Raw genomic sequence first — 11,030 nt, 5'->3', positions numbered from 1 at the left:
CCGATATATGCCATTTTAGGCATTCATACCAGTCTGGCTTTAGAATACACTATTTGTAAGACATAACTCAGCTGCAAAAAATCAGCTTCATTCTGCTCTCAGGTACACTAGTAAAAATATAGTGTAATTGAAAACTGGATTGAGAAGGCAAATAAAATAACATAACAGAGAGTTTCTATCATGTTGATACTGATTTGGGATCTTTTTATTGCTGTTGTTATTGCTGATATTTCCATTTCAGAAACAATTCAACATGTACAAAGCCAAGGAATTTAACATTTTTCTTGTGTTCTTTCTTCTTTAATAATATCTACCTCCACATATTTTCTACCTACTTCTATTTTTCTGGTACCAGATCATTCATGTTAGAATAATTGTTGCTTGAATCATTCTTATATTTACATGCTAAGATAAGTTATTCGTTTAAATGTCACAATTATTAAAACAGATGGATTAATTGTCTTTAATTTCAGGAAAGATGGATTTATTTAATACCAGGTGCATTTAATAGGCAGCCCATACCTTTCTGTAGTTGGTAGCTGTTGAAATCCTAATGTGAAGCAAAATACCAACCCAATTAGGGTTTTAACTATTAACAGAGGCCCATAAATCATGTCTGAAAGATGTTCAACAAGAACAACTTGGCCAGAAAAGCTCCAGACCATTTTAAAAACCTACAGGGTAGCTCAAAAGTAATGTGTAGATTTCACAAGTAGAATTTTCAATTCATTCTGGCTTTTACCAGGTTGCAAAGCAGAGCTTTAAGCTGTACAAAAGAGACCTTAGAAATCTGTGTAGAAAACCAGCCATTTTGTGCTGCTCTCAGGCCTGTATTGTTCCCTCGAGTTGCAAAGGTCCTTAAGAAGTTACACATTCATTATCTTCTTTCCTTTTTTTGTGTACCATCTCTTTTCTTTGGGGAGATGAAACTACAGGCAGGAGTTTGTGCTGTACCCAGGATCATTACTGGTTATGTGGTTTCCTATCTGCACATCTGCTCTTGAAGAACTACAGAGGACACCACGCAAAAAGAGATAAAGTCACTTTTCAGAAACATCTTTATATACAGTCAACTTGTCTTCTACTAAATTAGCAGCTATTCAGCCACATAAAGTGGTTAGCTATTGCAGTGACTCAGGCATGATTTTTCACTGCCCCTTTGAACAGTGCTGTCCATTTTACGGGCTAACCACATCAGTCACCATCTCTGGCTGCCTGATTCATCTCTTCACATTTAAGTCAAGTTCCCAGAAGGTGTTGAGCTCAGTGCTAAGAAGGACTGACATCTCTTTCAGTTAGTTTCTGCATTTTTTTCCCTCTTTTTGGGCTAAAAGCCCTGAAAACCCCCTACTGCAAGTGTCCCACATTTCTCCCAGGAGCATTTCCCAGTCAGTCACTCTCTTTCTCGCAAGCACTTCCCTGAATCACCAGATGGATGCAGCATCCAGGTGTTGGCCTGTGGCTCTGACTACATTCACGTAAAGCACTCAGCAGTGCTCCAACTTTAGCCCTGCCTCTCCAAGTTAAGATCTCTCTGTGTCCAGGCTACCAGGGTTGTTCAACTGAGCACAGTTTATAATCCACTTTCAGAAAAAAACCCTGCTGCTTAAACTGTGACCCATTCCTGACACAGCAGGATCTGACCCAACACCGCTGAGGACTTGTGATGGCGAAAGGCATCTCCCGGCGCTGGAAGGGCAGTGCTGCTGCTCAGAGTAGCCACACTGTATTGCCTTATTGGAATTAGCATATTTCTCACCATGAAAACTCCCTTATCCTTACGAATGAGGCAATATTAACAAAACTGGTTAAAAGCTATGGTTTTGGCCAATAGCTTCACGTAGAGAATAATCGGCCCCTTCACAGGGCTGGTTCTGTGGTGTCTGCATCCACTACCCCACTGCCCCGTGGCAGATTCATGCCTGCCCCTGCCAGCACGCCAAGAAAGCCTGTCTGCACCGCAGCCAGCTCGGTGGCCGGGAGCCTGCCAGCATGGCACGGCACCCACGCTGCCTATCCAAGGGGGCTCGGCTCGCTCTGCCCGACCGGCTCTGCTCACATCCCAGCGTGCCAGCTGAGGCACGGGTTGGCGGTCCAGGCCAGGAGCCACGTCTGCAGGGATGCTTGGAGCTCGAGCTCCTTCCTGGTACAGACACGCATGGTAGATACTGATGGCAACAAACCGTAGTTCAGGCAGGAACAGGGGCTCACCCTGTCAACGCTCTGGATCAGCCTTGCTAAGCACATAGAGCCTCTGCTTCATTGGTCTGAGAGTCCAGCATAGCAAAGAAACACTGGAATCTTCCACATTTATTGAGCTGAGAGGGTCAGATGTGATACAAGTGATAGAAGAGCTGAGGACTCCCGTGGCACTGCCCATGCATGGGAGTTTGTGAGACTGGAGGCCAGGCTCATGGGCAGAGAGCTTCCCTGAACTAGCACCGCATTCCCACATTTGTGCTCAGTCCCTGCTTTCCCAACTGCCAGCATCACGGACAGGGACTTTCAAGAGCAGCCTCCAGCCTTTTCCATACTGTATATATTCCAGGGATTTTCTTTAATGAATAGTGATCTCTTTGGAAGGATATAAAGCATGGATTTCTTTTCTCCCAACACATAAAGGGATATTTATTACACTATCAAACAGATCTTGAAGCCTAAGGTAACCCATCTGCAATACCTCTGCCTTTCAGAAGTCAGCAGAATACACGGATCTATCGCTGTGGTACTCTGCAAATCCACTTTCAAAATACACTGCATACAAAATAACTCGCAGAGACTTAAATACGTTAATAACTTAAGCACCTAAATAAGCTGATATTTGATGTGACCTACATTAATGGGGAGGCATTACATGGCAGATAAGCAGAAAGTTCTCATCTATTGTATAATACATGATTTATTCATACCATAAACATACTGAGAAAAGGATATGCTCTGGCATTCTGTCTACTTATTTTTTCTGCAGGAAAAAAAAATATGTAAGAAGATCATTCTGGTGAGAAGATATTCATATCACAACAGCAACAGACTTAGTGGCAGGGCTGCCAGATACTTCTTTATGGTTGGAAAGATATAGAGAAAAGCGCATAGGTTGCACTGCAGTGCACCCATAATTCTAACTACCAGCCTAAGAGTGGAAGCAGTTCATAGAAGAGGCTAATGGCTTTACCCTGACTGATATCATTGCATTAATAAAAACCATCAATAAAAGTTTTTTGCTGTACTGTAAATGAGACAGTGGCTGGGTGTGCACTGCAGCTGCAAGATAAGGCACTAGAAAGATATCTAAATTTTTGGCTAATTCTAGATGTCAAGATAATTGGATTTTCCAAATTAAACCTTTCTGTATTTAAAGAGGATTAAGGTTAGAGACTGTAGCAGGGAAAGCTACTGTCACTGTTATGAAGAATTTGCTGCTACAGTGCCATTTTTCTTCTTCTATGTCTGCTCTAAGCAGGCAAAATGGCAAGAGCTTCATAAAAAATATTGAAGTAGTTATATCACTTGCCATCAAAAGTTGTCACAGAAAAGCTTTGTTTCTTGTGCATCTACCTATTCATTTAAATACAAGACTGTTTAGGATAAAATCTTACTAAAATATCTGTGAAATTACTAGATATGGTGGAATGTAGAGATATTGCAGAGCCAAGGTACTTAGAGAAGTATGTGGTGTTGGGTCAAAAACCTTGATAGAAGTCAGATTTGTTGTTTAGGAATGTCTTTTGGCTTTTTAATTGTCATGATAGCAACGTACATCGCTCAAACTTTGTGAACACGTGTGTTTCATGAAAGAATTAATTGCTATTTTAATAGATGTTCTGACAATATAAATACTCCTTGAGACACTTTGGCTCCAGATGGTTTCTCTGCAGATTTTCTCTGATTCCCCACACTTCCAAAACAGGGATATAAACCTCCTGACATAGCAGAGCATGAGTCAGTCCCATAACTACAAAAAAAAAAATCTTCCCTATCATCAGATGACTCTGCAGGCTCTTCTTGAGAGATTTCTTGCATCTTTGCTGAAGCAGTAGATTTTGTTCGCTGCTGAGGTAAACCACCACTTTCCAGGGGCTTATGTCAACCATAGTCCCTACATTATTGTACACTGCTAGAGGAGATCTTTCTTATGGTTAAAGGTCATCTCAAGGACTTCATTTTTATCACTCTGCTGGAATGAAGGCTGGAGTGTAGCACCATGTGATGAGATACCACTGCAGAGCTCACTTGCAAGATGTGCAAAAAAAAAAAAAAATCATCTCTCTATTGCTTTTATCAGTTTAGCAGCTACCACCACACTCATGAAAGAGCCTGACATTTCTTCCATTCCAAGGCCAGAAGAGCAACATGACCCCTGATGTACCTGAGAGGAGATTGCAGAAAGGACCCTTAGATGGAAAGACACCAGACACACGCACATAGGAAAAAAGAGTTATCCTGTCCTCCCTGCAAGGACTCTGCTGAAAGTCCATTGGAGCCCTTGCAGTCCTCTCCACAGCGTGACTCTATCTTGAGTAGCTGCATGGAATACAGCACGACAGATGATGTTCTGTAGGCAATCCTGTTTCCTGGACACGATGCCAGATATTCATCCACGGGCATGGACTCCAGTGCATAAAGACTTAAGGAGAAAAATCCTTAGGGATTTCATCATATAAAGTTTTCTCCTCCAAAGTTTTTATGAGCTGAAGTTTTATATCCTTAAAGACTTTACCCCATAAAAATCCAAGAGGATAATAAAACAAATAGCATCTATGCTCAGGGTCAGTAGCTTGGGGAAAAAAAAAATGTTCTTGGGTAATAATAATACCTTCAGTAGCAGTATTGACCAGAACCTACAGATCTGTTCTTTTCCCTGTTGGCTGACATTTTACCGTTATTGCCCTTCGAGCTAGTCACTATTTGCATGCTGTGCAGAGTAGCCATGGGTCCATGGCAATGCAGAGATATTATAGGCATGACTTTGAACTGTTCTTGAGGATGATAAAGCCAAAAGTGAACTTCGCAGGCAGAACACAGAGCTTGTCTGGTCCAACTGCTCATGTTTTCATCTTGCTGCCTCACTCCTTAAATTTTAAATATGAACTGTACGAATACACCTCAAAATCACATTCACATGCTCGTATTAATCCAGATGAGGAAATGGTTGCCAAGCTCTAGAAAATCAGCAGAATACCCAACATCTCACACAAAATAAGGCTGACCTAATTCTGTGCCTATATTTATACAGGAAATTCAGTAAAACTTGAACAAGTAGCCTTCTGTTTTTAAAAAATAAACCTTGGAAAGCTAGACTGGTCCCATTGTTTTGCTACTGATCCTCTAAGAGACCTGAATGACAAGATAGTTGAAGTCCATAGAAATATGAAATCTGAAAATCATTTTCCTTTAAATCAGTGCAGACTGGTAACTATTCCTGCAGGGAGGAACATGCACGGATCCATTCATGGGCCTCCGAGCTCTTGGCAGCAGGACGCACTTGCTATTTTCTGGTCTGATACCTCCATATCTGTGGCATTATCCATGGATAACATGGCTGTGCCTGGGGAAAGCTGGAACTTTCCCTCCTCACCAGGGGAAATGTTATTGTTGCCCCAGGTGGTCATGATACTCTTACACACATTTGAAGCTTGTTAATTTTCCAGGGCTAAATACTGTCCACTCCAGCCTGCTTCCATCCAGTAAATGCAGGATAATGGGCTGATTAAATATAGTAATCTAAAGTATAACCAAATCCTCAGTGACACCCTTGACGCCCAGGAGGCAGAGCATTTGGTGTAAGAGGTGCATGTACAGCAGCCTATCTCAATATCTGCTCAAAACAATTATAGCGTTTCTATGGTATTTCTGCACACCCCATACCCATAAACAGGATGGAAATAAAGGGGCATAAAACCATAGCAGGAGATCTGTTGTCTAAAGCCGTTAAGGAGAAGGACATAGATACTTAACTAATTGGCACTTTCAGCCTTCATTCCTGGGTCGGTGGGAGCAGTCGACAGATAAAAAAATTACTCAGGGAGGCACTCTACGTCTTGGATAATTTTGCATAGGTGGAGGATAGACCAGAGAATAAAAGTGAGGACTTGCCAAAAAAACACCAAGCTCATCCTACAATGATACTTTCTGCAAATCACTTCAGTGTATAAGGTGATCTGGGAAGTTCTTACACCCTGTTAAAAAATATAGCTCTTTTCCTCTCATGCCTTTCTGACCTGAAACGGTGCTGAACGGGGTAGTACCCACAGCCCCAACCTGGGAGGAACTGCAGCCCCACCTCCCTTGCACCGATCGGTAAGGGTACCGAGCGAAGCTCTTTCCAAGCTGGTGGCTCCTCCTGGCAGTTCCAGCACCAGTTCTTTGGGGTCGGCTGAGTGTGAAATCCACCTCTCCGCATAACATCAGCACAATGCATCATTTGAGTCATTTTTAAGGGATGGCAAGGTTCACAAGCTTCATGTTGCCCTCTGCACAAGAGTGAATTTTACTTTTAATGCAAATGGTGTCTAAATGCCATATTTTAAGACTAATATTCCATATAGGCACAGTGCCTGATTCACGCCAACCCAAGGGGTAATATGAATGCTTAGTATTGTTTCAGCAGCTCCCAAGGACTGAATAAAGCCCCCAGATGAAAGATGTGACCTTCAGAGAGCATGGAATCACTCTTTCTTTTCATCTAAAAGATAATTTATCTAATACTTTTCTCCTCATTGAAGACATAGGCTCGCTGCACTGAAAACTGTTTACAAATGTTCTTTCTCCATTAAATTGATTTTCTGAGTATAGATAGGCCATGTTTTCTGGAACTAATTTAAATTCCCCTCTAATTAATATTCAAGACCAAAATATGTTATCTTTGCATGACTGTGCAATTATTAAAGGGAAAATATCATCTCTGAAAGTAATTATTTTTCTTTTTTCTCATTTTTTTTAACTAGCCGTTAACCAACATGAAATATATAATTTCTTTGCCTTTTTAGGCTATGATTGAAGAAGCCATCACTACAGCAGTATCTTTTTCAGTTATGTACACACCATTTGTGAAAGAAGTCAAGGCTGACAAAATAAAGGAGATAAAGGAAATGTTTGCTGAAAAGCACCCTGATTATGCGGAGCACATATATACAGGTAACAGCAGATTTCACATGCTCTTAAGCACTGTATATAATGTGGCTGACAAAAAGAGTTTAAGAGAGTCTGGAGCATGAGCCTTTACATTTCTATACTTCTGGGTAGGGGGAAATTAACTTCTGAGATTTGCTCTGTGACTGTACATGATCACAGAATCATAGAATGGTTTGGGTTGGAAGGAAAAATAAAGATGATGCAGTTCCAACCCCCTCCCCATGGACAAGGACACCTTGCACTAGGACCAGGTTGCTCAAAGCCTCATCCAGCCTGGCCATGAAGACATGAGGTAGGTAGTCAAATCTTAGGTGAACCACAGACTTTACACTGCAAATCCCCCTAAAGATGATTTTTATCCATGAAACCTCATGTTTCAGTTGTTGAATTTGATTCTTGTAACTAATCTTTTGGTCAAAGGTAGATTTGCAGTGCATTGTGGTGACCCAAGCAAGACCCAAGCCCATTTCTACCATCTCTATGGATTTCCATAGTTCACTGATGGTCATCCCTGCAGCAGGGTCTTCGCTTTCCAAAAATATCCTGCCTTCTGTGAGCACGGATGGATTGACTGCCACCTTTGAGCTCAACTCAGCTGCAGGGATGGGAATAATAACCAGCTTTCCTTTAGCCTGTTGAAGACAAAGGATCCTGAGTGAACAAGGGTTTTGCATCTTCAGGCAGAGTGAATTCAAATTGCAGCTCCTGGAGTAAACAGATGCTTAAATTCTGGTGATCACAGCCTTATTTCAAGAGGAATGGGAATATTTTGGCAAAAGAGAAGCAGAGGAGGGAAGACTTTCTTACTATCATTAACGTGGTGACTTGGAACATAGTTGACCCTGATAATGCTTAGCTTTGAGTTGGTGATTGAGAAAACTAAAGGGAAAAGTACACTTCTCACGTCAAATTCTGAAAGCCTCTATCTTTGTCACACAAAGGAGATGTGTAGCTCGTCTCTCACTGCCACTTCCAGCAGGGTCACACAAAAGGCTGAGGTGCTGCCCGCTCCCTGCAAGAGTTACACCCGGGTCAGAGTGCTTAGTCCTTGCAGCACCGCTGAGCACCAGCACTCAGGAGATAAATAAGGTTTCCAAAAAGGATACACACTGTGCCTCTGGGGAGGAAAAGAAAACCTATTTGAAAAACACAAGAGGAATTAGGAAAACTGTGCAAATATTTAACACAAGTAAACTTCTTTTGTTCATTTTTCTTTTGCTTTAGGAACCAGTGTAAAACTAGATCATGTTTTGCAAGTTGCAGGCCACCTGTGTATTGGGTTTCTGGCAGTAGTTTTGGGGTTGTTTGAAGAGGGAAAATGAGGACTTACCTGTGACAGAGGTTGTAAAATCCCTGTTTGTTTACTTGCTGATGTGGCTTTGTGGAGAATTTCATGGGAGAAAAGTATTGGCATTAAAAGGGGCATAAAATAAAACTCCCTGAATCTAGTTTTTTTAAAAAAAGAACACTTCATATTTCACATAACCCTCTCAAATTTACAGCAAGGGTGGGACTTTAAGGAGCACATAAGCAGCAAAAGTGAACTGTTGCACTGAAACTCAGTGTGTGTCCATAAATCACTGAATGACTCTGAAAGGGTCACCTGTCATTTTCTTACTCCTTCCAGTATGGAAAAGGAAGAAGGAAAATAAAAGGGGGGTAAGAGATCTCAGACCTAAAGTACTTCAATCAATTACAAAACATCGAATAGAGCCAGTTCTGTCCTCAAATATGTTTGTTTACAAGAATCTATTGGATAAAAGACTGCTTCCATTTCACACAAATTTCTCTGAGTGCAGGGATGGCTGAAGTTTCTAGGAATTAAATGGGATAGATAGTCAAGAAAAAACAATATGGGTATTAGGGTTTTGAGAGTACAGCGGTGTGAGAGGTCTCACACAGTCAGGACCTCTCCCGACCTCCCTCGTTTCTGTCCTGCAAACCCTCTCACAGCCAGCAGACGTGGCTCCTTTTCCTGGGCTTGATGCTAAGATAACTTACAACAGTGTTAGGTGAAGTCAACCAAAGCACTAGGGGTTTCTAAACTTATCTACTCTGACCCAAAATCTCCCTGCCCACCCAAAAGAGACATCACAAGCAACAAGTTTGGCTCATTGTTGGTGTGGTATCACTGAGCTTTTGACCCGCAGGTCTGTGCCTCACACAGGGGAAATTAAAAATACAAGCTAAGCCCCATTTTAACAGTGGGTGTGAAATACCAGACATCTCACAAACATGTTATTTTAAACAATCTTCCTATTCTGTAACAATCATCTGTCGAATTTTAGTCCAAGTTCTGCTGTGGTGTAAGGACTGAATTATTTCAAAGTTTTCCACACTGCCCAGGAAAAGGGGCAGATACACATTTAAATCCAAGTGTACAATGCAGTTTGTTGCAAAATCGGGAATCCTTCAAAAGCAGAACATGCTACAAGGGAAAAAAAATCAGGTCCACTCGCTTTGATTTATATAGGGGTGAGTCCGGAGAGCTCCGAGTGGGGTTCTTCATTTGTCACTGTGACCGCGCAGCCTGGCATCTTAAAAGCAGAGCTCACTGAAAACAGAGCACTCCTTTGTGAAAAGTGGCACTGACATTCAATCTAAGTTTATTTTTTTGCAGAGGAAAGGGAGGGAGAAAAGGACTGGTCTGGTTTCCTAAGCAAAGGTGGCTTACACAATTGCTCTGAGCATCTGTCCTCGCTGAGGTCAGGGCAGACCAACTCAGCTGACACACAGGCTTTTTGGACAAGCCACGGCACAGGCTGTTACGTGCCAGCTGAGAGGATCAGAAAGAACACGCAGGAAGCCTGGGATTATAGTGGTGGTGACGGTAAAAGCATGAATCTCTAGGAAATCAAACCTCATAAATTCAGGGAACAGTAAAGCAAGGGTTTTTTGCAGTTAAAAGATGAGGATGTTACTGAGGTGTTGAGTTATGAATGCTTTGGATGATCAGCATTGAAAAATGCATAAATGGGAAGAATGTGTTTTATTTCATGCAACAGCAAAATTTAAGCTGTTGATGAAAAAGGTTGCAATATCTGGAATTTCAAAACCCAGTTAACAGTTGGGTGGGTTGGTTTGGTCACCTTTGTTTTGGCAAGCTTTATGGACTACTTTACAGTCCCCCTTAGACTTCCTTCTTTTTCCTCAAAAAAAAGTAATTTCTCTTGCAACTGAAAAGAAATGTGACAGTGAAAATTATTCTCACTTCCCTGTTGCAGATCTGCGTGGACCTCACGTCTTGCCACAGACATCTGAGTGGCCGTTCCTGCAGCCCCAGAAGTACTTATTGACTCTGGGTTTCAGAAGCAAACGTATCGGAAAAATCTTGGAAAGGTGTTTAAGTAAAAAAATGCCAATCTTTTCAGGTATGCCAACTTGCTTAATAACTGGGGTAGCTCAGGGGTGACCTCCGTGAGCATTCCTAAATGAAGGGGGTCGGGGGGATTCTCAGGACCCGTTTCTCTGAGCCAACAGCCCTGACTCTGCAGACAGCTCTGTCCATCCTCTTCCTTTCTCCTCCAGTTTACCCATCATCTTGCTATATCCTCTATGGAAAATGTATATGAATAAAAACAGCATACGATTTTGTGATTTCCATTCCTAGACCGGAAAGCACCTTTCTGTCCTGTCACAGAAGAAGAAACTAAAAATTTCTGGGATAACACTGGGAATAAGATCGTGCCAGTAATGGATTTTATAAGAAGCACCAAATTAACTGTGAGTATAAAACTTGCTTTCTGGTGTGCAGTGTGTCCGGCAGCAGAAGTCTGTGTGTGTGTGAATGGCGTGTGCTTTTTGGTGGGTAATTCACTCTGCACATGCTTCTTCTGTGTCCAGAAATGCTGAGCTAATTGCATTAGGAACAGAGTTCAATTGGGTTTTAGATACTTTTA

At 41.8% G+C, this 11,030-nt stretch overlaps 1 protein-coding gene across 1 annotated transcript in view; it reads left to right on the top strand.

The window, feature by feature from the left end:
• The window catches only part of SPATA16 (spermatogenesis associated 16), a 79,591-nt gene that overhangs the window by 43,573 nt on the left and 24,988 nt on the right, over window positions 1-11,030 (top strand). The window contains exons 5-7 of the mRNA XM_010160847.1: window positions 6,987-7,134; window positions 10,356-10,502; window positions 10,742-10,854. Of these exons, the coding sequence (XP_010159149.1) occupies window positions 6,987-7,134; window positions 10,356-10,502; window positions 10,742-10,854 (408 nt within the window). The remainder of the gene's footprint in view (window positions 1-6,986; window positions 7,135-10,355; window positions 10,503-10,741; window positions 10,855-11,030) is intronic.

This window comes from Eurypyga helias, unplaced genomic scaffold (assembly GCF_000690775.1).
Source record: "Eurypyga helias isolate BGI_N326 unplaced genomic scaffold, ASM69077v1 scaffold33121, whole genome shotgun sequence".
In the NCBI taxonomy this organism is placed as follows: Eukaryota; Metazoa; Chordata; class Aves; order Eurypygiformes; family Eurypygidae; genus Eurypyga; species Eurypyga helias.
The sequence above is the reverse complement of the archived record's forward strand: the minus strand, read 5'-3'. Positions and strand labels throughout refer to the sequence as shown.